Consider the following 27,658-nt stretch of genomic DNA (forward strand, 5'->3'; position numbering starts at 1 on the left):
AATTTGTGAATCATACGTACAACAATGCTGCGAGACCCATTAATCTTAAAATTTTGAAGAGTTTAGTTAATTTTTAAATGTATATTTTATATAATCTTTAACGGAAATTTTCATATGATTCGTTAACAAGTTTGAAAACGCAACACTAAATGCAATTATTTAAATATTTATAAATTAATTTTTAATTACAGTGCATCATGGATTAATTTTTTTCAATAAGAGGATAATTTTGAAATGATGGCTGTGCAACCATGTATTATTTATATTTTTAATTTATTTGAATGATCAATAAAAATTTTATATAGAACTGAATCGATCATTACAAAAATTAATGAATTTGAAGAATTAAATAAAATAATAATAAGCTCGTCAGGTAAAATCACATGATTAGGAGTACAATGTAATTTTATCAAAATTTAAGTGTGAATGAAAGAAATTAGCCAAGTCCGTCGCCCGTCGGTCACCGCTCGCACGTGCTTGTGCAGTTGTGTCCTTCAGTCGTCGTCGGTGTCCTCTCCGTCGCTAACGGCTCCGTTACTGACGGTTACGTCGTGAGTCGGGCAGCGAATAACAAACATTTAACCGCGGTTAAACCGGGGTTAACGAAAGTTGCACAACGCCCTATAAAAATGGCGCTTCCTCTTTAGCTTCCAAGTGGCCTCGCCAAACTCTGTTTCTTTTGGCCTTCCCTCTCTTCCGCTTGCCTCGAGTCGCTTTCCCTCTTGGAAGTGTAGATCCGAGAGCAAACCAGAGGAGACGGAGAGAGAAAGGACGCAACAATGGAGGCGGCGACGGTGATGGAATCACTGAGGTGGCCTCGCTTGCTGGCTCTCGGTTTTTTGGTGCTCGTCGCGTGGTTTGGAGTCGATCAGGTCGCCGCCTCGAGGTACATTGCCTTTTTATGTGATATTTGGTCGGATTTAGGATTTTAATGAGCTTTTAGATCGGATCGAGGTAATGTGCTTGAAACAGGGAAGTTAGCTCCTATGAGTGTTTGTCGATTCTTAGCTCTTTTCCGTTGCAATCGAGTTTCTTCGAGGTAAAGCGTAGCTCTAATGCGTAACATTCGATTTGTAGGGGAGGGATGGCGGCGGCGGCCGTGGCGAGGAGGAACTTGCGAGAAACCGTAGTAGCTAACCAGTCTTCCAACATAGTGGAGAGGTATGCAGAGTATCTAAACCCACCCTCCTGCTCATCCCTCCACTAAATGGATCTGGCTTTTGGTTTTGCCGAGGAAATACTTAGGCCGTCAGATCTGCCTCTGCTCAATATGGAGCTGAGCAAACCCCAAGATCTGATCCGTGTAATCCCAGGCTTTGAATTCAATACGTCGGTGCTGATAGCTCAGCTCTACACTTTCGCTTTCACGTTGAAGTAGAAAACAGTGGGAAAGTGTAGGAATTAACCTTATCGAAACATCGGATGCCACAACTTGCCGAGAAATAGCGGTCAAATCAGCAGGGGGGAAAGCGGCAACACGCCTTCTCTCCCACATAATTTCCGCTTCTTTTGCTTCGATTTTTCCAATTTTTTTTATTTTATTAAAAAAGGCAATCGACCGCCTCGAGTTTCGTTGTTCTCAGCAAAAGCGGCGACTACATCCTCAGCTTTGTAATTTAACTCTAATTCTAAGTGGCAAACTTGTCACTCCGAATACCTGATTTTTTTTTTATTTTTTGCTTTCACTCTTTGGACAGTATGGGGCGAGATGTGGTAATGGGCGCGGTCGACGATCCGGAATTGGTCGCATCTGAGGTGCACAGGTAAGTCATCCTTTTTATGGCTTTTTTTTCCAGATTTAACTCGCTATATTCTTCCTCATTTTATCTACAAAGCCGGAATTAGTTGACATTTTGTTCATTGTGAAACTAATCGCACTCATTCAATTTGTCTTCCGTCCGTAAATGGATTATTTGACTAGCATTTCTATTTAGTTCAACAGCTAATTTACTAACATCCTTAATTTACTAGGAAGACAAGACGAGATCTGATTAATAATAATAATAAATTATTCGATTACAGAATAATAAAATATTGCGATTTGTTTAGAGTAACATAGAGAATTGTTCTTATCCTTCTTGTTTTGGTAGATAAGACGTATGCCCTTAGCTTCTTTTTGTCATGTTATGAAGACAGGAACGGCATTAGCCATATAGTATCTCATTTTTCCGGTTGAATTTGATCAAAAACATATCTATTTTTTTTTTGGATCTGACTGTCTCTTGTTGAACATGTTGGTCCGGTCCAATTCAAAGCACTGCTTTCTAGACTTCCAGTAGCAAAAGTAGTCAATTTTTTTATAATCAATTCTAAGCTTTTCAATCACAAGTATATTGATAAATATTCTTGATCAGTTTTGGATGCTACGACTGTCTTTAATCTCGTGAAAAGTAGAGGGGAAAGAAAGAAAGTATCGGGGGTTAAATCACTTCTACCTAATTTGAATAGGTAGAAGTGGATGATTTTCAATTTCTTTTAAAAAACACAAACATCTAAACTATTAATTCGATTGGTTTTAAAAATATATCAAATAAAACACAATGGCACTGCTTGGACTGATTCCATTCGGTTGACACATGTCCCCATGTGACCCTACACTGTACTCTATTTGCTTAGTTGCTCATTTGCTCTGAGCGTCTGAGCGATGATACCAAAAAAAAATTGAATTCGTTATGCCGGACACCCGTGTCCCGGCCCGTTAATAAATATCTTGTCTACTCCCCTTCGCATTTCGGTCGGTGATCCCAATACTCAATTAATTCATCATGTACCTACTCCACTTCGCATTTACACCATTTCGGTGATCTTCCACTTGGCCCTTATCTTTTCTCATTAAATGCCCTCTCGCTTCGCATATACCAATTTTATGAACATAAGTATTATACTTTCGTAGGCATTTCTACAGTATATATTGATTTCTTATATATCATTTGAAATTGAATGACGTAAGATGAAGGCTGCAAGGGTTCTGAAGAAGGATTTAGCCATGTGATCTAGATTTTTTTTCAATCTTTTCATCACTTTTTCAAATATTCTAATATTTATTTAAAGTTTGTGCAATGGACAATCGAAGGCTTCTATTGGGAGTAACTGGCGGTAATTAAATTGACGGTGCAGGATGATCAACGACAGCACGGCCCGTCGGGCGTTGGGCTACTTGTCATGCGGGACAGGGAACCCCATCGACGACTGCTGGCGTTGCGACCCGGAGTGGCACTTCCACCGCAAGCGCCTCGCTGACTGCGGCATCGGCTTTGGCCGTAACGCCATCGGCGGCCGCAACGGCCGCTTCTACGTGGTGACCGACCCCGGCGACGACGACCCCGTCAACCCCCGCCCAGGCACCCTCCGCCACGCCGTCATTCAGGACGAGCCGCTCTGGATCGTCTTCAAGCGCGACATGGTCATCACCCTCTCTCAGGAGCTCATCATGAACAGCTTCAAGACTATCGACGGACGTGGCGCCAACGTCCACATTGCCAACGGCGCTTGCATCACCATTCAGTTCGTCACCAACATCATCATCCACGGCCTCCACATCCACGACTGCAAGCCCACCGGCAACGCCATGGTCCGCAGCTCCCCTTCCCACTACGGATGGCGCACCATGGCCGACGGTGACGGCGTCTCTATCTTCGGTGCCAGCCACATCTGGGTCGACCACAACTCCCTCTCCAACTGCGCCGACGGCCTCATTGACGCCATCATGGGATCCACCGCCATCACCATCTCCAACAACTATTTAACCCATCATAACGAGGTACAGAACGACCTTTTCTTTTCTGACGCTACAAAAATGTCTATTTCAACTTGATCACACAAATCTGGTTGGTGCAGGTGATGCTATTGGGCCACAGCGATTCGTATGTCAGGGACAAGGCCATGCAAGTAACCATTGCCTTCAATCACTTCGGAGAAGGTCTCATCCAAAGAATGCCCAGGTAATTAATTGAATCTCTTTGCCTAGGTAGTTATCATAAGCTTGCCTAATTTTCCAAAAAAATGGGTGTCAAAAAACAGATGCAGGCATGGCTATTTTCACGTAGTGAACAATGACTACACTCACTGGGAGATGTATGCCATCGGAGGAAGTGCCGATCCCACCATCAACAGCCAAGGCAACAGATACCTTGCTCCGGCAAACCCATTCGCCAAGGAGGTATGACATTAAATCACATGTACACAACTGATGATTGATTTCATTAATCTCTATATTGTTGATCATTTGCTTTCCAACAACAATAGGTGACTAAGAGAGTGGAAACCGGTACAAATGTGTGGAAGAATTGGAACTGGAGATCAGAGGGCGACCTCCTATTAAACGGCGCCTACTTCACCCCTTCCGGTGCAGGTGCCTCGGCTAGTTATGCCAAGGCCTCCAGTCTGGGGGCCAAGTCTTCCTCCATGGTCGGCTCCATCACCTCCGGCGCAGGTGCTCTGCGCTGCCTTCGGCGTTTCCACTGCTGAATATTTGATTCATTCAGCATATCATAACCACATTACACACTCCCACTTACCCTTCTTCCACAACGTAAAAGTTTTTAAGAAAAGCATAACAAAAAAGAAAGGTAATTAAGTCCATTTGCATTGATCGACTGTGTCGCATAGTTTTCTCTTGTCTCACAGTCATTCCACACCGATCGCTTTTACCCTTATCTCGACCTCCCCTGTTTCCAGCGTAAGCCAACGCTTGTGGAGCGGGTGGAAGCGTTGCTGATTTTAATTCCTTTACTCCTTTGTTTCCGTTGATTCTTCGTCTGGTTTTAGTTGTGAGTCTCTAGTGGAAGCTTCTTCCATTTCTTGAAGATTTGAATGTTGGTTTCTTTTTTGTTCTCTAGTTTCCAGGTTGCGTGACATTAAAGTTTACGTTGTTCTCTTAGTTTGCTTGTAAAAGACATGCAGCAATGTCATAGCCACTGAATGAAATATTTTGAATGATAATATTTAGTTGTTATATCTTTCTTGGTACTGTTTTTTTTCTCTCCCTTCTCTTTCATCACTGTTAACTACAGGGGCAAAGGAGGTCTTAAATTCCAAGTAGAAAGGCCAAAGTAATCAAGATAGTCCAAAATAATTGAGAACCCATAAAACCCTCAATAATACACTTTGACATAGTGAGCCACCTTGAGATTATAATTTGCATTACCCTATGAAAACAACCTTTGTATTGCCATGATGCTGCCGAGTTCACCAATTCAACATACAAGACGAGGAGGATTAATTCTTGATGCACACAAATAATGACATCTCCAAATTACCTGAATCCATAAGGAGCCCAAGCACCCTGTTTAATGTGGAATCAAAAACCAAATATGGATTTACGTCACTTAATTCTTTCACAACACTTAAGAATCTAGTGTATGTTAACCCATAGTCAATTGCAACTCTGTGACATGCATCTAAAATGTCTACCAGATGCCCTTCACTAAGATCCTCTGATTCTTCAAAGGATCTTATTGAAGCTGCTGAAGAGATAGAGGAACTTCCTGATGAGGTTAAGGTGTGGGAAAGGCATTCTCCACAGTTGAAGTTTCAGAAAGATCTTCAATGATGAATTAGCTTATACTCTAAGGATAGTCATGTGAAACCTGATTGTCGTTAAAGATTCCAGCTTCAGCATGAGATTGTTAGATTGCAGACATTAGTGTATTATCACATTCGACTACTGCTTTCTTTAGTGCATTTTTTCTTGTGCTTAGATTGCAATTTTTTTTTTATCAAAATTGCCAAAACATATCTTCAAGAAAGTAAACGACAATTGGTGATTGCCCTTGGATTTTTTTTTCAGATTAATTTAATTTTCCCACAGAGTTGGATGCATGCCTCAAAAATAATGTTTTCAGTAAACTCTGTGACATCTAAAGTATGCTGAATCAGCCCGCTTAATATATTTGCAGAAGGATGTGTGATGCTGTTATATGTTTTAATAAAATTTTCAGGTGACAGAGAAGCCTCCACACGAATTAGTTAATGCATTAATTATTTTTTTTTAAAAAAATCTTTTTCAATAATGATCATCAACATCATAAATAATTGAGTGAATTCTGACAAAACCTCAATAATTGAGAAAAAAAATATTTTCCTAATTTTGTCAGGCAATCTCAATAATTATATTGTGTTTGATTGGCCACGATGAAGCTAGCGTGGCCTATACACTGCATCATCATTTCTGCCTACGCATGGCGTGTTCTGAAAAATATTATGTATATTTCAAAATATGGAGTAAAATAAATCATATCTATTTAATTTTTTTCTAGTTTAAATTCTGTATATTATATTCACCCGTTATGTGTTTATTGTTATTTGAATATAAAAAAAAATCAAAATAAAATGATAAATTTTAAAATAATTAAAATTAAGACTTGTAGCTCGCACTCAAGAGGATTAATTTAGCTCAATTATTTGATACGTGAGGCAAACAATCATGAATATTTTATCCAACTCGCAATTTTAACTTTTTATTCCCGTTTTCCTCAATAAATAAATGGATCGTAATAATAGAGCCTAATTATGGTTTGAATTTTGTTTGTCCATTATTTGATATATTAATAGAAATAATTGAGGACTAAATGTCAAAGAGCAATAATTCCTAATTGCTAAACTTCCATGTATTTTTGCTTATACGACTCCCATAAATAATACACCATAATTCAAAAAAAAAACTACCGTTCTCATTATCACACAAATATATGATGAATAAAAATGGAAATAAAATTAATTAATCAATCTTCTTCTCTCTCTCTTTGTCCCTCGTTTTTTGCAATTACCTTCCCATCAATGTACCATCGTATTGGTATCGGTCCCTTTCTTCCTTCCCTTCTCAGTTTCCCTTCCTTCTCCTTTCCTAGTTTATAATTCACCCCACACAACAGCAGCATTCATTATTCAATCACTCAATCCATCCACCACCGCCATGGACTACTCCTCTCTATCCTCCTCTCCTCCACCGCCCCTCTCCCTCACTCTCCTCCAAGAAGAAGCTCCTCCGGTGGCTCTCCCTCGCCGGAGCCTCCGCCGTGCTCCTCCTCTGCCTCCTCGCCTCCGGAAACACCAATGGCGTCGATCCTGGGAAATCTCGAAGCCTCCCGGTCTCCCGTGGCCCCGCCGCCGGCGTGTCGGAGAAGTCCACCGGCTCGAGGCTCTTCTCCGAGCAGTCGTCGTCATATCCCTGGACCAACAGCATGCTCCTCTGGCAACGCACCTCCTTCCATTTCCAACCAGAGAAGAACTGGATGAATGGTCTCCCTCTCCCTCTCTGTTTCTTTTCTTTCTTTCATTCCTTTTTCTTCTTCTTCTTCTTCTTCAACATGCTCCTCTGTTTCGTACTTGTGCATGTGCTGTGCGACATGGAATGGTCGACTCAGATCCCAACGGTGAGTGGGTAGGAACAGTGTTGGAACTGCTAGATTTGGTTGGGTTTGAATACTATTTCCTCGTGATTTTGAAATTTAAAGTAAAATCTTGCAGCGCCTGTTTACTACGAGGGATGGTATCACCTGTTCTACCAGTACAACCCCGGCTCGCCCGTGTGGGGGAACATAACGTGGGGGCACGCTGTCTCCGAGGATCTCGTCCACTGGCTCTACTTGCCCGTCACCATGGTTCCCGATCGCTGGTACGACGCCAATGGCGTCTGGACCGGATCCGCCACGCTCCTCCCGGACGGCCGCCTCGCCGTGCTCTACACCGGCTCGACCGCCGAGTCGGTCCAAGTCCAGAACCTCGCTTTCCCGGCGGACCCGACCGACCCGCTCTTGCTGTCGTGGGCCAAGCATGAGTCGAACCCGGTTCTCGTCCCGCCGCCGGAGGTCCGGGCGAAGGATTTCCGGGACCCCACCACCGCCTGGTGCGTCGGCGACGCGTGGCTCGTCGCCATTGGATCCAAGAACGACACGCGGCGACACGCGGGGATGGTGCTCGTCTACACGACGGTTGACTTCTTGAAGTACGAGCTGCTCCCCGGGGCGCTGCACGAGGTGGAGGGCACGGGGATGTGGGAGTGCGTGGACTTCTTCCCGGTCGCCACGGAATCGGCGACGGGCCTGGACACGTCGGCGCCGGCGGGGCCCGACGTGAAGCACGTGCTCAAGGCCAGCCTGGACGACGACAAGCACGACTACTACGCGATCGGGAGGTACGACGCGTCGCGGAACTCATGGGAGCCAGATGAGCCGGCGGCCGACGTCGGAATCGGGCTGCGGTACGACTACGGCAAGTTCTACGCGTCGAAGACATTCTTCGACCCGGCGAAGCAGCGGCGAGTCCTGTGGGGTTGGGTCGGCGAGACCGACAGCGAGCGGGCCGACGTGGCCAAGGGCTGGGCGTCCCTCCAGGTACCAAACCAAACCAATACATCGATTTTGTGGTCGATTTTGTGGACGATTCCTCGATTCGCTTGCATCTGCAGGCCATTCCAAGAACCGTGGTGTTCGACCAGAAGACCGGCAGCAACCTCCTCCAGTGGCCTGTGGAGGAGGTGGAGAGGCTGAGGATCGCCGGAAAAGAGTTCGCCAACGTCACCCTCGCCGCCGGCTCCGTCGTGCCCTTGGACGTCGGAGCATCCACCCAGGTAACTCTTCAGCTGAGAATATTTAAAAACTTAGGTAAAGCAGCTAGCTAACGACGCTTACCTGTTGATAGTTGGACATCGTCGCGGAGTTCACGGTGAACCAATCTGCACTGGCGAACGCAGTCGAGGCCGACGTCGGATACAACTGCAGCACGAGCGGCGGAGCCGCTGGCCGGGGCGCCCTCGGTCCGTTCGGCTTGCTCGTGCTGGCTGACCGGGACCGTCTGGAGCAGACCGCAGTATACTTCTATGTGGGAAGGGGAACCGACGGCGGCATCAGCACCCATTTCTGCCAAGATGAACTCAGGCATGAACTAATTAAACTGTTAAAGATTTTTTTTTGCTTAATAATTAGTTCATTTAAATGGATTTACTGTGTGTAAATTACATTCGTTTAGGTCGTCGGTGGCCAGTGATCTGGTGAAGAGAGTGTACGGAAGCTTAGTTCCGGTGCTTGATGGTGAAACCTTATCGCTAAGGACAATGGTGAGCAATCTAACTAAACTAATACAGTGGAAAATAAACTTTATCGAAAATGCTTTTTAAGTAATTAAGAGGATGGATGATAAATTTTGACGAGCGAAGGTGGATCATTCGATCGTGGAGAGCTTTGCACAAGGAGGGCGGAGGTGCATCACGTCGAGGGTGTACCCGACGAGGGCCATCTACGGGCAGACGCAGCTCTTCCTCTTCAACAATGCCACCGCCGGCGACGTCACCTGCAAGTCAGTCAAGGTCTGGCAGATGGACTCGGCCTCCATCAGGCCGTTCGACGACGGAGATCACTCGACAGGCCACCAAGCTCCGCTCCATCTTCACATAGAAAGAAAGTGACAAAAAAGAATGAGATAATTATATAATTTAATTAAGGAAGGTGTATTTATTCATTCTTAAATTTCTAGTGAGGGAATAATTAATATGTAATTAATTAGTCAATACCCGTGTGTAAAAATGTAATTAATGGTATTGTGAAGATTAAACTTAGCCAAAATTGATTCTAGGTGGTACCAATAAATTCAAAGATGAAGAAAACCATCACAGATGCAAAAAAAAAAAACAAATTGACCAACTTTCAATCTATTAATCTCATTCACCAAAAGTGAATCAAAAGTATGATGATAACATTTTGCATTAAAATTAACCTATGTAAGAGTGTATTGGTTAATCATGACAATTTCAACATAAAATACCTTTTTGTCAAGCTACTTGGCAAAATGGCCTGATGACTACACAAGGATATTTCAATACAATAGGTGGAAAGAGGCTTTGGATTGGATATTTAAGATTAGGATTAAAATTTGGAATTCTTCATTAGCAAGGGCTCAATGTTGGCATTTGCTATTTCAATTAACATATTGTTAGAATCTTAAGATAAATTGCTACTCACAATATCGTCGTAGGGCGGTCCAGCATGGAATCTGATAATGCAAGTTTCATCACTGTTGTCATTCTTCTCAACAAGGCGTTCTCGACTTATCAACAAGATCAGGGTAAAATATGCTGAACTTGTATCCCTTGACGATATTAGGAGGATTGTCATGATCATGAGTTTGATTGTACTTGTTCCGCTCGTATCCAGTAAAAACCCGATTCAAATACTTCGGCTTTTGCGGACGGTATTTATCATGCCACCAATACACCTGAAAAAAAAAAAGTAAAAACCCAATAGAAAAAATAAGTCCTTTAAAACTTTCACTTGTTAGATATCTCTTTTTTTTCAATCCATAAGTAATGTTCTTCAAAATGGATTTCATATAAAGTGGCTACTGATGAAATAAAAGTCACAGCACAATAGAACATGTAGTTTTCACACGAAGAAAAGAGAGTAAAATAATACCAGTGAATCCAGAGTTACTTCAGAGTCAGCACCAAAAACTGCATCACCTTCTTCCATAGGTCCGATTGCTCTCATGGCTTTGAGCTCCATAATGTCTTCGGGTGTGTTCGCCTTCTCTGCAGTCATTGCTTCCTGAGTCCTCATTTGCTGCTCCATTTCTACAGCAGTGCGTTTCCACCCCTGCAAGAGATGAGCAAAGAGTCGAGATGAATTCTAGGCTTGTTCCATGGCATGTACAGTAGAAGTTGCCCAACAGCAGGAGAGGCACATTACCAGTTTAGCCCAGTCTTCTTCAGGATCAATTGCTTCATTGTCTCATCACCTTGAAAGAGTTGAGGTGAGAATGAGCCTGCTTCTTCAGGTTCATCAGCTTCCTCAATTACATTCTCACGAGAATAATGCTTGTAATCTAGAATATAATAATAATAATAATAAACTTAAAGCATAAGTATAGGACTCAAACAAGTTCAGATAACCAAGTCGATTAAATTCCAAAGTTACTTACCATCTGGATCCTGCAACTCTTTCTCTTCTTCTGCTTTTGCATCTTCATGTTCTTGTAGATGCTTTTGGAGAAGTGAGGCATGGATTTCTCTAAGAGTAGACTGCATATAGTGTTTGAGCTATAATACCCAGAAATTAAAAGAGCTAAGTTCATCTTAATAGAAACAATGGATCGAGAGAAACACTTTAAAATGCACAGTATAGGTTTAGATTATGTAAATCCTAAAATTTTAATTTTAAATAATATAACCAGATGCATAATGGAAGACATATATTTTTAAATGTGTGTTTGTGGCACATTATTTACCATTGAAATGAAAAAGGGTAAATAATGAGACAAAGGCACAACCTTTTCTATTTGAGGACACCTATCCCTACTTGAGAAAAAGTAAGGCCAAATCTGAATAGATTGTTGGAAGATGGCACCTCTACCTATAAGCTAAGTTGCATAGACAGGGAATGAGTAATTTTTGCACATAACCAATGGATGTGCAAGTGTCCACTTGAAGTGTTGGCGTTGAAGTAACAGTGCCCAAGTCCAACATGGGCACAAAGAGCTAGCAAAGATTTCAGTTTAACTGCAATGGTAACTAGCAGAAGACAGAGATTCAGGATAAGTACATTAAAAATCCAATATGACGGAAAATAGCAGAGGCATAAAGGTTAACGTCAGATTATGAAGTTGATTCAACTCTAGCAGAATAAAGGAGGCCATAGTTGATGATTCCGATCATTCAAATCATGCAATTATTGTACTAGAGACTAAATACTAGTGCTAGTACAAAACTTTAGAAGAAGTAAATGCCAAAGAAGTCTAATCTCACTCAAGATTGGTAGCATACCTTTGCCTTGTATATTTGGAGGTGTTTCAGAATAGCCTCCCATACTCGACAGCCTTGGCAGTGCCTGAACGCATTTGTGACTCAATTCTTTGTTGCATCAACTTGAAGTCCATGGACTCTTTCCCTTCTAATTGACCCTTCACATCAGCCTCGATGCTTGAGTGTAAACCCCTTTCTTCTGCAAGAACTTCAGGAGGTGCTTGATCACCACATACTCTAGCTCGATCAATTGCATCTCTTTTCTGAGTTTCTGCATGTTCCCAGTTGCAAACTATCATCAACGCCTGTTCAGCATCAGGACCACAAGATATCAACTACATTAGGGAAAAAAGGAAATCAATTCATAGAGGTAAAAAATATCAAAGTTATTATGTGACCATAGTTAACAATGGACCAACTACACAATCTGAAATCTTAAAGTTGTTCACAAAACATAATTCCCTTTTTATAACATAATTGATCATAGGCGAGTTTATATGATGATATTTGCATTACATTAGACATCCCTCACCTTTCATTCATCCAGATTCATTTAAATAATATTTTCCTTCCTAAATCAGCTAAATTAAAAATGTTAAGCAAATAGTGCCTATAAAAAATATATGAAATTATGGAAATGACTAATTTTAAAAGGACAAATCTAAAATAAACTTTCTTCCCCATGTAAGAGAAAGGGAGAGAAGACAGTACAATGGAATGTACAGAATTCAAGTTGTAAGCACCAGGAAAGATCTAACAGCAAGGACTTCACCTCCCAATATCTGATGTGAATTGGTGGTGTTTTATCCAAATCCAGATGCATTTTAATGCCATCACGAAGTTCTTCCAATTCCTTCACGGTAAGCCCCTGCAATTTCAATGTTTAATATCCATGAATAATCAACTCAAAAGTTTTTAAAAAAAAAACATTAAGAGGTAACTGTTATGACAATCAACAATACTCAAAGTCATCCATTGAATAATATAGACTTCAATGTTAGCAAGTACTCAAGAAACCTAATCTAAATGTAAACATTAGCATTAGCTAAGTTTAAGTTGAGCTTTATCAAAAAGGGGTTGAGAATTAAGAGATAAATACCTTAAATACAATGTACCATTCATTTAGATCAAAATCAAATTCTTCTGAACCGCTAAGGGTCTTCGTAAGTATGTCAATGGGTTTTGCATGCCCTTCTCGCAGTCTAATCTTGGATCTAACTTTGCTTTGATGAAAGTGAAACTGCACAGTAGAACAAAATTAATAAAAGAAAAAAAGAATATCATGAAAGACTACAAAATCAGGAGTAGAAAAAATTTGGCAAGTTGAAAATATAATCACCCCCTTCTTCTTTCTTCTCCCAATCTAGAAACTCAGCTCGGCTCTCTCTTGCCAATATTGTCTGTAGCATTTTACCAAAGAAAGTATGAGAAGATTTAACTAAACTATCATAAGAAAAACATTTACAAAGATTCAAATAAGTGTATTCATAGAAAATTGAGAATTTGGCCAAACCATTTCGTCCTTGTGTTGTGCTATCTCAATTGCCCTTCTTCCCTTCTTTTCTTGACCTTTTCAATCTCAGCCTACATCAGTAAGATTATATTAGTATGAAGGAATAAATACCTACATACAAACTTTGGAGTTGTAGCAGATAAAAAAGTAAATTAGAGAATTCTACCTCCGGTAAAATTTCAATCCATTCTTTTTCAAAAATAGAATATAGAAGAATAAACTGAATTACTCAAAAGAGTTAATCCAGGAAAATCTACTTGGGTTTAGCAATGGCATACACGTTTTTTTAGCAGATTACAAAGCTTTATCTTTATTCATGAACAATAATCATCATTCATTTCCCTTGAGCACAGCATGTATTGAGACAGAATGCGAAATCAAGCTCAAACTACAAAATCAGCAAAAATAGAGCGACCAACAGTATAAGAAGTTCACTAATATGTAGTGACATTATATTATCATGTCTCACATACACAGATGGAATTAAAGTGTATATTATCTAACAGGAAGTAACTATGCACTAAATACAACCATCTTAGTTAGTGGCGGGTGGAACAAACCTTAAATGCCTATGGGTTTTTAAGTCATATACTCACAAGTACCCAATCAAGGAATAGGCTTAGTAGATTAGGAAACTGTACTTCATTAGTTACTAAAGCTAATCTTCCTTGATCAATTCAAGCAAAATGAAATATAATATTAAAAAAGAACTAGCTATTATGAATTATTTCAAAATCAGTGATAATTATCATTCTTTCTCATTGCCTCCTCTTTTCAGTCTTCACTGATATAACAAAAGGTACATCTTGAGTAATATCACGTTCTACCTTTTTCCTCCATACAAACCTACCAATACAAAACAGTAAGATGATGTTCTACAAGAATTAACACGCAACTTAAGGATGAATGTCTAACCAGGAAGAAAACATATTTTGTGTAGAAATAAGCAAATGAATGCATAAGACAAAGAAGAAAAATCTCATATCTAAAAATTCATGTATGATTCTCTATGTGCCTTGGTGCACAGAGCAAATACATACAATGAAAGCTTTAACAGCCTTTTAACAGAATAGCTTCTACTAAGTAGTCTAACTATATCTTATAATAAACCCAACAACTTATTTCCACTTTATGTTTATCTACCTTTGCCTTCTCCAACTAAACCTAACTTGAAGGAAAGGAGCTAATATGAGAACTCAGATACCAAGAACACCCTCTACAGACATACTTTAAACAAAGCAAAGAAATGTGCCTTTCCAATTTCTCCCTATCGATTTTTCCTATCATCCTTTCTCTTATTCATTTTGTTTGCTTTCAATTTTGCAACTTGTACAATCTAAAGTTTAGTTCTACATTCTTACCAAGGATTCTTGACCTTATCGCTCTATATCTATTACATTTTCCCCCCTTATACCTAACACATATTCTGATTGATCGCTACAATCTATTTCAAGTGATAATAAAATAATATACTCCATATAAAAAACATCTCAACTATACAATTATCCCCTGATATTTGATAGATTGATTGATTGCAAGTCCTGATTATTCTTCTATACCTTTCATGTAGTATCACAATCATGCAAGCGAGGATCAAAGTTTTTTTATTGGAAATGAGTAAATCAATATAAATGAAGCAATCAAACATTTAAACTGAGCAGACAAATAAATAAGATCCCTAAACATTATTTATTTGGAAAAAAATGGTCTTAAAAAAAAGAACATTACTTCTCAGTCAGATTAGAGTCTCCAAAAGGGTTCAGATCGTTAGAATTTCCAACCACCGCATTTGCTTTGAGCTTCTTCGCAACCTGCAAAGCCTAAAAGAAGAAACAGTTTACCACAATTGAGAACGCTCAAAAAGAAATACCCAAAAGAAATAAAGATAAATACCTTCTTTTGTGCCTTCTTTTGACATGTAGTCTATGATCTTCTCCTCCGTGATATCCCTCGTAACCCTCTTACCCTTACGTTGGTCTACCGGCTCAGAGATTGAGCGCTCACTCTCATCGGAGCATTTATGTCGGTCTCTTTGCTTACTCCTCCGCTGCCGGGAAGATCCCTGAGTCTCCAATTCATTATCGTCGATTGATCTCTGCTGTCGCTTGCCCATGGCTGAGACTGCGGCGCACCAAGTGATAAAGGCATTTAAGCTAAAAATCAGATCATTTTTACAATAAAACGGCACTGTTAAAATTGGTAAGATTATTAAATCATAACATAGCATATACTTTTAAAACAAAAAAATATACAACCGTTATGGTGAGCATCTTTCCTTTAGTTCTTCAAACAATATCTAGTGCTAAATAATAACTATAAGCACATATTAACCGACAATTGATTCATGAAAAACGCCAACATCTTTGTCCTAAAACTCTACATACATAAGGTATCATACAACTTTTGACATAAACAACAACATTAGAACCACTAGCTATTTGAATCATCATAGCTTTCCATTATTAGCAAAAGATCAAGGATCCATTTAAACGATCATAACATGAGACTCGAAGTAGCAATGTAATCGAAAACACAAGTTCACGGTTTAAAATACTCCATCAGAAAAATGATTTTCAATAAGAAAACTTCGTAGAGTTTAAGGCTCAATCATCTAAATCAACTTGTGTGGACTTGAAAAACACTAGAACGAACTCACATTGTCTTTCGACGGTTATGTATTTCTCTAAATCGACTTTAAAATGATAAAGAAATGGACTAACCGTGATGTGTAAGACGATCGCCACAAATGTGATCGCCGAGCAGGAGTTGCTCGCCCCTCCTCGCCCCTCCTCGCTCGGGCAGCTCAGCAGCAGCAAAAGAAAGAGGAGAAAGAAAAGAGATTTGGACCTGCAAGGGCCGTGATCGGCTTCTAAACAAGCACTTGTTGGGGCAGGGATAAAACCCAACAAATGGATTGGTAAAATTAATTTTTATTTTATTTTATTTTATTTATTTGCTTGTTTACAAAAAAAATTACAAATTTCTCTCAATTGGCATAATTATCTACTTGTCCTTAAATACCAATTATTAAAAAAAAAACGCTATGGCTAATTAAGTGCCATTAACATTTAGTAGTGGCTGGGGTTGAATAATGATTAGAGTGCAATTAACATCTTTTGATTGCACTTTTGGTTATAACACCTAAATATATATTTATTTGCTTATTTACAATAAATAGTACAAATTTCTCTCAATTGACATAATTATCTACTTGTCCTTAAATACCAATTATTGAAAAAAAACGCTATGGATAATTAAGTGCCATTAACATTTAGTAGTGGCTAATGATTAGAGTGCCATTAACATATGGGAGTGGCCAGTTAAACATACTCCAGACATTAAAAAGTTACAAATTAGAGATAGCATCCTAGGCTCTATTGGTAACTCAGAGGCTACATGTCAATCTTTAGCTTCATGATTCAATAAGAGCAAGGGAGTGTGCAGAGAGCTTATGATCACTTCAGAGGATCAGCAGGTATCAAGAAATCATGGTCGAGGACAGTACCTACAATCGAGCGATGCCTTTATGCTATGGATGCTAGTGTACATGAGGCTGCCCAATAGGGATAGACTACATTATCTCGAGGACAAGCGTTGCACTTCCTATAGGCACATGTGTTCTTCGTATGTGAGCAGATTAATTAGTTTTAGGGAGAGGATCAGAGGATGATTACAGATGCTATAGGAGATGTCCTTTTATCGTCAGATGTTGTAGATTTTCAAACTTCTTCGGTAAATGGTGGAATCCGTCACCTTAGCGGCCCCACACGATCGGCTCTACGACCATTTGTGAGAAGGTAAATCGAGACTACAGTTCAACGGCAGTATTGCCTGGCTTCGTCAGAATTCGATTTTCAAGCTTCAATATCAACATACGAGTAACCTAATGAGAACCGCTACCTTGCCATGTCCTTTATGATTCATCATGTATGGATGGCAAGAAACTGCAACATATTTGAGGAGGTGCAGTTTGATACAGAAGTGGTATATTGGAAGATACAAATACATGTATATCGATTTCTAGACATCTACTCAAATATGGTATTTTGTCGGACATGAGTAAATAACTTCATTGTGTTCAAATGTTTATAGTCATACATGTGTAAAAAAAATCATTTTGGCATATAGTATTTTGGATATGTACTTAGATCTGACACTTTGTTATACATGAGTAGATGCCCTTGTTGTGTTCAAATGCTTATAGCCATACATATGTAAAACAATCATTTTGGCATATAGTATTTTGGATATCTACTCAGATCTCATACTTCATCAAACATGCATGGATATCCTTTGTCGCCTCTATATAGGTTCTATCATACTTATACCTCATGATTTTGATATATTAAACCTTAGAAATCTATTCAGATCTATACTCTATCAAATTGAGTTGATATTCTTGATCGTCTGATATTTCATTAGCTATGCATCGATATCCTTGATTACCATGTATAGTTTCTATCATACACATATCTCATGATTTTGATATACTAAACTTTGGATATGTTCTCAGTTCTAATACTCCATCATAAATGAATTGATATCCTTGGTCACATTTATATGATTAGTTCATATATGTAAATAAACATTTAGGTATACAGTAGTTTGGGAATCTATTTAGATATGATACTTCATCATATATCAGTAGTGGATATCCTTGGTCACCTTTGTATGATTTGATACTTGACTTTTCGAGACAGCATCTTGGCACTGTAGAGAGTCCAGAAGGGGTAGATAAGACATCCTTCTACCTTATGGACACTGGCATACCGAAGGTTGCCTACTTGAGAGAGGCAGAGGATTGATGATACTTCCTCTAGGTTTGAGACAAAGGCACTAGAGTCCGTGTGAACAATTCTTTTGTAAAAAAGGTGAAATTTGTCACCTTAGCGGTCTTCCACACGGTCGATTCCACGATCATCTGTGAGAAAGTAAATCAAGAAATTACAGTTGATCATGACGCCCGTGTGAACAATTCAGACATTCATGAAGGGGATATGATGGTGGTTATCAAGGTGGAGTGATATTCAGGATTCGTAAACTCATGTATATCTGACCTTGACAGTAATGTCCTTCATGAGGCCGATTGTGTGTGCGTTGAATAGCATATTCTATTATTTTTTATTTTATTGCGATGTATATAGTACTTATTTGGACATAACACTTCAGCAAGGAAAAGAGGAGCCACCTGGTCAACATTGTCTCCCTGATCTCATGTATAATAATAAAAAAAATTTGCTTGACAATCTACGAATATTTGGGACCATCCGTTCTCAGATTTCCTCAATCTATTTAAATTGCTCAAAATTTATGTACAACTACCATTTTTTTCTAATAGAAATTCGTAATTCTGAAACCACAAGTTTTTCTTAGATAAATTAAATTAAAGTTGAATTGATCTGCATTATTTAAATGTTTCTCATAAATTACCATGATCAAATACATCACGCAGCAAATTAATTAAATTAATCCCGCAATAATAATCTTTTTTTCGATGTAATTTTTTTGATATCGAATCCGATCGGATGCGTTAATGATACAGAGAGAGAAGGCGATATCAAGAGTCCGGGGAGAGGTGGAGGCCGGCGGAGGCGAGGAGGTCGAGGGCGGAGCCGAGGCGGTGGGAGAGCGCCTCGATTCGGCGGCGGTACTCCCGCGCCTGCACGACCGCCTCCGCCTCCAGCTCCCCAATCTCGCCGCACAGCCGCTCCTCCGCCTCCTCCGCCACCCGGAGCCGCTCCCGCGTCCGCTCCAGCTCCCACCCCAGCTCCACCTCCCTATGCCGGCTCTCCATCACCGCGCGCTCCAGCGCCTCGTTCCGCTGCCGCAGCTCCGCCTCCTCGAACGCCGCCGCCATGACCGGATCCGGAATACGCGTGCTTTCTACCGTTTAATCGACTGTGAATCGGATTTGAGGCCGCGGACGAGGATAAATAGCGGAAGAAGCGTCCAGGTTCAATGAACCGATCGAATCGAGGTTTAAGTTACGATTCCTGTCGCGACACACTGACGTTTCAGAATTTGGTTCCTCTGCGGGGATCCACATCTTCACTCGGGGGGCTACGTGGCTTCGGTCTGGTCCAGGAAAATGAGCGGGGTATTTTCGTCATTTCATTCCGTTGAAGTGCGCAATAAATACGGGGAACTTTTAGATGATGACTTCTAAGATTAAAAGATGATAAATCTCAGTTAATTTGATTAATTCATGAGTGTGATCGATCGGCGGTCCCATAAAATTTCTCATCGATCATTAGGGTAAATTGGGAAGTACATATGACGGTCAATCCATATGTCCAATATCCTTTGATTGCATTCTCCTTCTAAAATCAAATGGATTTCATGTAAAGTGGTTATTGATGAAATAAAAGTCACAGCACGATAGAATATGTAGTTTTCACATGAAGAAAAAAGAGTAAAATAATACCGATGAATCCAAAGCTACTTCAGAGTCAACACCAAAAACTGCATCACCTTGTTCCATGGATCCCTTTAGTAAAGATGAAATTCACCACTTTAGTGGTTCTATACGGTTGACTTCATAATCATCTGTGAGAAGATAAATCAAAATGTTACAATTAACCACAACAGAGATACTATGCACCTCTAATAATATTAAAAGTTATATATATAATTTCAAATTTCCAAAACATATTTTATGAAAAAAATCAAGAAATTCAATGAACTAAATAATAGGATGAATTGATTGGCCAAATTTTTTTTAAAAAAATTGAACTTGAAAATTAATTTTATAGGAGAATATAATTTAGTAAATCACTTCCTTTGTTTTCCCTTTTTTCATCCTTAAACCTTTTTCCTTTCCTTTGTACTTCTTCATATAAATGATCATTTATAAATTGTTTTGATGAATGCTATATCATCATAATTAGTAGATGAAGTTATTGACATTGTCTTATTGGTTTTATCATTTATTATAAAATCACTACAATACATTAATTACTTCACTTGCCAAATTGGACAATCCATCTCATCATCATTTGTAACCCCAATTACACTAAATAATTGACATTTAATGTGTATTAAAGAATGAGATGATTGAACCATAAACAATAGCTTTAGCATTAACCCCAAATACAAAATCAAGATGGGCATACTCTTCTACATACTGAACTCTTAGCTTATCCACATCATGCAGCTTGAGGTCATCTAAGAGTTGTAGAACATCATCGGTGTCGGAGAGTGCATCCCGGCCGCCATGGCTAAGAAACAAAGGAAAATCCTTTGGAATGTTTGACATGTTGTAGGGCGGGGGATGCACCTGGCCATAGTGCTTCATGTTGGCCTCCTTCCTCCCGTAATTGTATTTTGTTATGACTCCATCCCTCACCACTATCAACATGTGTTAGGATGCATTCGGGTTATCGATAGAAGTAAGACCTTAAGAAAGAACTTACTTTGAGTTAAATGAATGAAATTCTTTGTCGATGTTGGTTGCGGTTCATACTTCAAATAGTAGTCCACGGCAGTGTGATTGAGGCAACAATTGTTCCCCATACATTATCATACATAAGAAATGACACACTAATATAATGGATATTTATATTCAAACAAAAAAGATAAAATATGTAATGAAATAATTAATCAAAAAGAAGGTATATATATATATATATATATACCTGCAATTGCTGCCACTAAATCAAAGCAATCCACACCTGGTTGATCGCACAACTTGTTAATGAAATCTGCTAAAATCTCCCTGTTTCCATGCATCAATGCAAAATTTGCATTTAAACTAGAATTAGACTTTAAGAGAATCAACATATGGAATTGCTTAAACTCTAATCACAAGTTTAAGTAATCATTACGATTTGAGATTAAATTCTGATATCCCAAGCCATTTAGTAACCTGAAAAAAAAAAGTTCACTTGCTTAAACAGAATTGTGATGCTTGGTCACAAAACTATAGTCTCACTAATTCAATAGTATCGTGCGCCGTCTAGCTAGTTTTATCGATCGGAGAACTAATTCGATACATACTTCTGCAACAAATGCTCGGGCTAAGAGATTTCCCAGTGGAGTAGTGATGCGAGACAAGTAAGCAATTGGACTGAGAAGAGCTGCTGATTTCATCTTGTCTACAAGCTTCCCTTGTGACAAAGATGACAAAGCTATCAAAGTGCCCTGCACAGTTAAGTATTGCCATGTAATTAACTCCAAATATATATCTCCCTTTTTTTACATCAAAATAATTAAATTATAATTAGTAGTTTCTCTGATCAATTAGTATATATGTAAATTAATTTTTACCAGAGAATGGCCAACATAATCGACCTTCTGGCCAGTTTGTTGGTATACAAAGTCCAAGATGGCAGGGAGATCATATGAGGCCAGTTCATCCCAAGAAAAAGACCAAAATGCCTGTTAATTAATTAAATGATAATACAGCAATTAGACAACTAAATATTGTAATTAGTAATTTAGAAAATGAATTAACCTGATCAGTTATGTTGAGAGAAATGTGAGTAGGGCTCCACGTTGTCCCTCTTGTGTTTGCAATCCACACATCAAATCCATTGTCTGCCAAGATGAAGGCTAATGACTCCTCTGGTGAATTCAGCACCCAACTCGACCCATCCTGCAGAAATTCAATTAATAATATACAAAATTAATTAATTAATTAATTTTTATTTATTAGATAAGAAAAGAAATAAAAAAATATATATGTATATACCACGAGAATCCCATGCTGCAATAGCACTGGCTGCCTTTTCTTGCCATCTCCCTTGCTCTCACGTCCTTGTGGAATTCTTTGTAAGCCAAGAATGTATCCATCCTCGGTTTGAACCTTCCATGACACATCAATTCACATGAACACACATGGCAATTTTAGTTTGGGGAAATGGAAGACACATGCACACAAACAGATATATCTCCACACCTTGTACTCTTGGCACTTGTAGCCCTGAGGAATCACTACCAACTCGCATAGGCTATCGCCGGTCACCCCTCCCGACCGCCAACCCCTTCCGTTTAAGCTCCGCGCTCCGACAAGCACTTGTGGTGGGACAACAAGGAAGAGAAAGAGGAGGAGGAAGGGGAGAAAAGAGCAAGTGGTGTGTGAAGCCATGTACATGTTTGAGAACAAAGCTTGGTGGGAGGCACGCACACACACACATATATAGTGTTGATGTGGAAGGAAGGAAAATTATGGCCCTTCCTTCGACATGATAATGAGATAACGGTTATCCAAAGCTCCTTAAAGTGTGGGCTCTCTTTTGTAAGGCTTTATTGATTCTTTCCTCACTAGCATAAGAAGAAAGTGGATTGGCATTTTCAGGTTTAATTGGAAGTTTTTTTTTTTAATAGCAAGTATAATTGGTGTTGATTTTGCCACTGAGGAAGGGAATAGAGCTAGGATAATGCTGAGAAAATAGCCTTATCGTTTACTTATATAGCTTGTATGGAAGATAATTAATGCTAACCAAGAAACTCGTTTATCCACGTTTACTAGCTTGGCATTATTTTCAGATTTGTTCACCTTTTAATATCGTTTGACTAGTTTCAGCACTGACGATTTTGGTTGCGACTTCTTTTAATATCGTTTACTTGGTCTCTGTTAGCTAGAGAGTCCCGGGAAAATTCATTTAATTTCACAATTTTGAAAAATTTTGGCGGTTCTAATTACATTTCACTTTTTGTTTTCTTTTGTCCTTTCCAACTGCACGCAAGGACAGCACAGTGGTGAAGGGCTTTACTCCATTTCCTCGCTCTCCGGCGAGGAAGAGGAGCGGAAGAGGAAGGTGAAGAGCCAAGAAAACAGGAAGAGAGATGGCTTCTAGGCTGAGCTTCTTGAAGGAGCCATTCCTCTGCTTTACTCTCAGGGGCAAGAGGAATGCCGAATCGCCCAGGTTTTCCATGGCTTCCACCATTCCCTCCGCCGCCGCAAGTGAGCTGCTTTCATCATCCTGATCTCCTCGTTATTTCGAATGTATCATTGTGTTGGTTTGGATGAAAGTTGCCCTTGTAGACGTTGATGAAACTCAGATAAGGGTACAGAACTGGCACATCATAGTTGTGTACCAGATTATGGTTGGTACGATGGCATTTGCATGGTCTTCATTCAGTGTTTTCTGTGTAATTCTGCGAGCAGACATTCTATTTCTGCCATTTAATGAAATACTGTGTAGGCTCGTGATCAAAGAAAAGGAAGATTTGGCTATTTTAACCCTCATCTCTCAGCGGACATTTGGTGGTTTTTAACTCAATGTCATTGAGTAACACAAATGCTGTATGTGCAGTGGGTTGGCACCCTTGGTCCAAACTATTAAATGTAGCTAGAATTTGTTGCCTTTCTCCGAAAAGAATCAATTCCTAGCAATTTTTCTTGATTTATCAGGCTGCATTTTCCTGATTAACCATGATGAATATTTTGTTTCATATGTTCTAAGTTACTTTATTTGTTAGTACCATTATCAGTGCATCTCAAAAATGTCTTAATTTAATCTTGTTCATCCATGAACTTAGTCTATTATGGTTTACATATGATCTGCTGCCAATTATGTGCATTTTCTGAGCTTTAGTTGTTCCTCTACGGTGGAGACCCCAAAAAACCCCAAAAAACTCTTCCCAGAAGATTGAAATTTTTAAATCATTGGAAGATTGGGCAGACGAAAAAATATTGGTGCATTTGAATCTGTTGAGAAATGTTGGCAGCCACAAGATTCTCTTCCAGATCCTACATCAGAGGGGTTCCATGAAGAGGTTAAGGAACTGAGAGAGCAGTGTAAGGAGATTCCTGACGACTATTTTGTTTGCTTGGTGGGAGATATGATTACTGAAGAAGCTCTTCCTACATACCAAATAATGCTAAACAACTTTAATGGTGTGCAGGGATGAGACAGGAGCAAGTCTTACCTCATGGGCTATCTGGACTAGAGCTTGGACTGCTGAAGAGAACAGGCATGGAGATCTTCTGAACAAGTATCTATACTTGTCTGGAAGAGTAGACATGAAACAAATCGAAAAGGATGTATCTGTCTACATGGTTCACCCAAAATATGTCATAGGATTTGCATGATAGTGAAGGATATTTGATAAACATCTTGCTGTAGGGATCCACGTATATAAATCTATAGATTTATTGATGGTTCTCCAACCAAAACACAACAACTGTTGCTACAAAAATGGCACAAAACTTGAGAAGAATGCATACATAAAGAGATCCATATTTTTGAAAAGGATGAAGTAGCTTTCGTGATATCTGCAAGATCTCGCCCATGTAATTTTATAATGAAATAGTCATTTGCACCAGCCGAAGCACCAATAGCCCTGTTAAAGACAAGATTGGAGAAGGTTGAGTAACAATATGATGAGAACAATCTTACTAAGAGCACAATGTATCATAGATGATCCTCGATGTTTGATTAAATCAGAATAGGTTGTATGGCACCTACCGAGGATTTCTGTGTATGAGTTGTATCACTAGACATTCTGGCAGTTGTAGTTACTCCAGCTTGTTTTTCTTGCCTCACTTTGTCAAATATAACTGTAAAACCGTCTGCTGAAGAAGGATTGCTCACGTCCCAATCTCCAAACTTAGGCACAATTGAGCCTTTCTTGATCTGCTAGTAAACAATTTAGCAAGTTGTTACACTATACGAAGGAAATAGATGTGAAAGGACTTGCCTTATTATCATCTTCGACACCAGTCATCCTTGATCTCCTTGCAGATTTTGAAGCAAATGAACTGCTACAGCTTGGCCAACTCTCGTGAGGATTCTTCATTTCGTGACTGGGGTGGAGTGGTGAGTGGATGCCCTTGTAGTTAGACGAACCACTCCCTCTACTAGCCATTCTACGGTGATTGCCTGATGTTTTTTGATCCTCATGGCGGTGATTAGCTGCAACTACAGTGTGAGATGCTGCAACATACTGATTGGAATTTAACATGGGCCATGAAGTTGATGAATCTAACCTTCTCTCCTTATGTGCACCTCATCCTTGAGCTTTGTGGCCTCCGAATAACTTGCAGTTGCAGGTGATTGTGCGAGTGACATATTGGCGGAAAATGCTTCGGGATTGTCATAGGGGTCGTGCGGATTGATCGTTTCCCTTCCACTTCTACCCTTGCGAGCATCGTCAAAGCATTGAGAATAAGGAAAACTTCCATCCCAATTCCCAAATTTAGGAATAAGAGTGTTTTCCTGCAAAGAACAGAAGGCAATTGCTTCATTTCATCTTTAATATATAGAACAACATAGAACCCAGATCGTCTCTACAATTCACCACGCGAGAGATGACTCACCGACATTGGGAGAGCCGTCGACTCAACACAACAAAAGTCGTAAAGGAGCCGCCTTTCTGCTTCCGCTCGCCTCTTCGTCTTCCTCTTCCCTTGGATGAACGCAGGGGGGCGCTCCTCTCTTCCAACTCGCCAATGGCGGGCCGGCCGGCGAGCAGCAGAGAGAAGAGAAGGCCGACTCGGTGACAGTAACCACCGAGTCCGACTCGGAGCGGTTCCTTTTATACCATTTCGAGGAAATGAAGCAGAAAAATAACGCAATGCGATTCCTTCGACAGAAAGAAAAGTGTTGAGAAAATTGTTTTTATATATTTTCTCTTGATTGAAGAACAGTTGTGAATATGTAAAGTATTTATTTTTCTTTCTTAAAAGTAATTCACTAGAATAGGAGGAAGATATTATCATAATTTCCTTGCATATTTGTAAATCAATTAGTAAGGTAACATCAATAAAACAAAAAAAAAAAGCATTTTGGTATATTCCAAAAGGTGAGAGAGAATTTTTAATTTAAAAAAAGTCAACGGACCAAGCGCAGCAAAAGTCTGAATTAGATTCACCTGAATCCCTGTCTGAAACAAACATAAGACAACCGGTAATCGACAATCATGATTTAGATATACATTTTGTTCGATAGACTGTGAAGATGAAGTAACAAGAATTCCAACAACAATGACATTAAATAGCTATAACAACATCGTATTAGATTACTGCAAGAGGAGTGATCGCCGGAGGTGTGACGGCGGCCGGAGACAGGGGAATGGGAGGAGGCATTAGAAGATGTCGAGGATCTCAAGGATTTCGCGGTTGCAGAGAGGGCAGCTGCCACGGCTGATCCAGAGCTCGCGGGAGCAGATGCGGCAGAAGGTGTGGCCGCAGGGGATGAAGGCGGCTCCTTTGTGCCTCACCATGCACACGCAGCACATGTACGACATGGCCCCGCCGCCGCTCTCGCCCTCGCCCTCGGCCAACCTCTCCCTCTCGCTTCCGTTCCATTGACCGTCGGTTTGCTCCAGTAACGCCATCAAGGAAACTCTAGCCGGCTCCTCTACCTCCTCCTCGGGCGCAGCAGCTGGGATTGGCGACACCGCGGCGCCGCTCGGATTGGACTCCTCACTTCCTCCGTCGGCCGAGGGTACTTCCGGTTGTGATGTGGCCTCTACCGCCACGACAGTGGGTTCTGGGATGGCAAGCTCTGAGTTAAGGTTGGAGCGTGCGGGGGAAGGGGAGACGAGGACGGTAGTTGGGCGGCCGGAGTCGACGGGATCGGGATTCGAGATCGGGAGAAGCTGGCCAGGGGAGGCGGCGCCGTCACTTTGGAGGCGGAAGCGGTCCCTCAAAGTCTTCCATGAGGCGGCGTTGCTGGAGTCCCCGTCCGCAGCCACCCTACTCGCCTCGTTCTCCCGTAGGATGACATCGAGAAGCGTCCTTCCGCTGGCGTCATCTACACCGGCGGCGGCAGAATATTCCCCCTTTTCGCACCCGATAGCAGACTCCAGCGTCAACGGATCGCAGCGGGAGAGGCGCATCGCCTCCTCCTCCCGTAGCTTCAGTAGGTCTCCGAGACTAGAGGAATCATTGATGGATAATTGCTCCGACAGCGTCACGCTTCGCCGAATCTCCCTCCCCTCCATCTAAAGATTCACTCTTTATCCCCGATCCATCTCCAGAAACTCCCCTTCCCTCCGCCCACGGACGGACGAGCCTACAACAAAAACCCCAGCGATCGAGCTCCAACACCAGGATTTATGCGATCTTAAACTACAAAGATCGACTCCTCGTTCAGTCAGTCGCGGGCGAGCATTTCTAGCATCAATGTTTAAGCGGCTTCAATCACCATTTTCCTCTGATCAACTACAGAAACAGACAAAAAGCAGACATCAGCGATGAGCGTAGCCATCAAAGCAGGAGACAAGATCGACATCGCAGCCAGAGACGACGAAAGGGAGAGATAAATGATTAAAACAACGCAAGCTTTTGGAATCGGCGTCGACCAATCCGAACCCTTCTCCTCCTCCTCCTCCCGATAGAGCCTTCCACGCTCGCCGATCACAACGTCGTAGTAAAACTAAAAGGCGCGGCGAGAGGCAGGACGGAGACGCGTGCCCTAGTCCTCGTTTTTCCCTCCTCGCCATGACGAACCGTACAGGTGACGGCT

General features: G+C 40.6%; 8 protein-coding genes, 1 long non-coding RNA gene and 1 pseudogene across 9 annotated transcripts; 3 read left to right on the plus strand and 7 right to left on the minus strand.

The window, feature by feature from the left end:
- The first annotated feature begins 704 nt into the window (after positions 1-704).
- On the plus strand, positions 705-4,911 carry LOC141837746 (putative pectate lyase 8). The gene is made up of 7 exons (XM_074725118.1): positions 705-886; positions 1,078-1,161; positions 1,698-1,763; positions 3,118-3,760; positions 3,838-3,941; positions 4,021-4,159; positions 4,246-4,911. Exons 1-7 carry the CDS (start codon positions 780-782, stop codon positions 4,465-4,467), a joined length of 1,365 nt encoding a protein of 454 aa, XP_074581219.1. The 5' UTR covers positions 705-779; the 3' UTR covers positions 4,468-4,911.
- Positions 4,912-6,694: 1,783 nt separating this feature from the next.
- On the plus strand, positions 6,695-9,548 carry LOC141839917 (beta-fructofuranosidase 1-like). The gene is given in 9 exon segments (XM_074727772.1): positions 6,695-6,928; positions 6,930-7,239; positions 7,365-7,373; positions 7,468-8,333; positions 8,408-8,569; positions 8,641-8,876; positions 8,968-9,055; positions 9,155-9,361; positions 9,363-9,548. Coding segments are annotated over 9 exon segments (1,923 nt in total). The 5' UTR covers positions 6,695-6,913; the 3' UTR covers positions 9,393-9,548.
- LOC141839915 (splicing factor Cactin-like) lies at positions 9,291-10,580 on the minus strand. Its single transcript, XM_074727768.1, has 3 exons — positions 10,407-10,580; positions 9,957-10,209; positions 9,291-9,382 (listed from the first exon to the last, which is right to left on the minus strand). The coding sequence occupies exons 1-2, from the start codon at positions 10,560-10,562 to the stop codon at positions 10,024-10,026; spliced, it is 342 nt and encodes a 113-aa protein (XP_074583869.1). The 5' UTR covers positions 10,563-10,580; the 3' UTR covers positions 9,291-9,382; positions 9,957-10,023.
- A 432-nt stretch (positions 10,581-11,012) lies between these two features.
- LOC141839916 (splicing factor Cactin) lies at positions 11,013-12,902 on the minus strand. The gene is made up of 4 exons (XM_074727771.1): positions 12,831-12,902; positions 12,504-12,599; positions 11,753-12,036; positions 11,013-11,029 (listed from the first exon to the last, which is right to left on the minus strand). The coding sequence occupies exons 2-3, from the start codon at positions 12,552-12,554 to the stop codon at positions 11,779-11,781; spliced, it is 309 nt and encodes a 102-aa protein (XP_074583872.1). The 5' UTR covers positions 12,555-12,599; positions 12,831-12,902; the 3' UTR covers positions 11,013-11,029; positions 11,753-11,778.
- Positions 12,903-13,070: 168 nt separating this feature from the next.
- Positions 13,071-16,016, minus strand: LOC141839918 (uncharacterized). Its single transcript, XR_012602719.1, has 5 exons — positions 15,965-16,016; positions 15,138-15,365; positions 14,973-15,064; positions 13,245-13,315; positions 13,071-13,131 (listed from the first exon to the last, which is right to left on the minus strand). It is a non-coding gene; the product is annotated as an uncharacterized LOC141839918 (long non-coding RNA).
- A 2,692-nt stretch (positions 16,017-18,708) lies between these two features.
- Positions 18,709-19,168, minus strand: LOC141842356 (protein RESPONSE TO LOW SULFUR 4-like). Its single transcript, XM_074730568.1, has one exon. The coding sequence runs from the start codon at positions 19,099-19,101 to the stop codon at positions 18,802-18,804; it is 300 nt and encodes a 99-aa protein (XP_074586669.1). The 5' UTR covers positions 19,102-19,168; the 3' UTR covers positions 18,709-18,801.
- Positions 19,169-20,271: 1,103 nt separating this feature from the next.
- LOC141842341 (triacylglycerol lipase 2-like) lies at positions 20,272-22,335 on the minus strand. The gene is made up of 9 exons (XM_074730550.1): positions 22,141-22,335; positions 21,934-22,047; positions 21,697-21,837; positions 21,510-21,620; positions 21,240-21,383; positions 21,068-21,108; positions 20,881-20,958; positions 20,657-20,754; positions 20,272-20,591 (listed from the first exon to the last, which is right to left on the minus strand). The coding sequence occupies exons 1-9, from the start codon at positions 22,333-22,335 to the stop codon at positions 20,272-20,274; spliced, it is 1,242 nt and encodes a 413-aa protein (XP_074586651.1).
- Positions 22,336-23,030: 695 nt separating this feature from the next.
- On the plus strand, positions 23,031-24,279 carry LOC141841498 (stearoyl-[acyl-carrier-protein] 9-desaturase, chloroplastic-like; annotated as a pseudogene).
- A 127-nt stretch (positions 24,280-24,406) lies between these two features.
- LOC141837690 (RPM1-interacting protein 4-like) lies at positions 24,407-25,590 on the minus strand. Its single transcript, XM_074725060.1, has 5 exons — positions 25,507-25,590; positions 25,177-25,405; positions 24,888-25,102; positions 24,656-24,826; positions 24,407-24,530 (listed from the first exon to the last, which is right to left on the minus strand). The coding sequence occupies exons 1-5, from the start codon at positions 25,510-25,512 to the stop codon at positions 24,501-24,503; spliced, it is 651 nt and encodes a 216-aa protein (XP_074581161.1). The 5' UTR covers positions 25,513-25,590; the 3' UTR covers positions 24,407-24,500.
- A 459-nt stretch (positions 25,591-26,049) lies between these two features.
- Positions 26,050-27,580, minus strand: LOC141841060 (uncharacterized). The gene is made up of 2 exons (XM_074729185.1): positions 27,505-27,580; positions 26,050-27,354 (listed from the first exon to the last, which is right to left on the minus strand). Exon 2 carries the CDS (start codon positions 27,132-27,134, stop codon positions 26,274-26,276), a length of 861 nt encoding a protein of 286 aa, XP_074585286.1. The 5' UTR covers positions 27,135-27,354; positions 27,505-27,580; the 3' UTR covers positions 26,050-26,273.
- Between the last annotated feature and the right edge of the window lie 78 nt (positions 27,581-27,658).

Source organism: Curcuma longa, chromosome 11 (assembly GCF_044706935.1).
Source record: "Curcuma longa cultivar G26 ecotype Majalengka, Jawa Barat chromosome 11, ITB_CL_G26_1.1, whole genome shotgun sequence".
NCBI classification, from domain to species: domain Eukaryota; kingdom Viridiplantae; phylum Streptophyta; class Magnoliopsida; order Zingiberales; family Zingiberaceae; genus Curcuma; species Curcuma longa.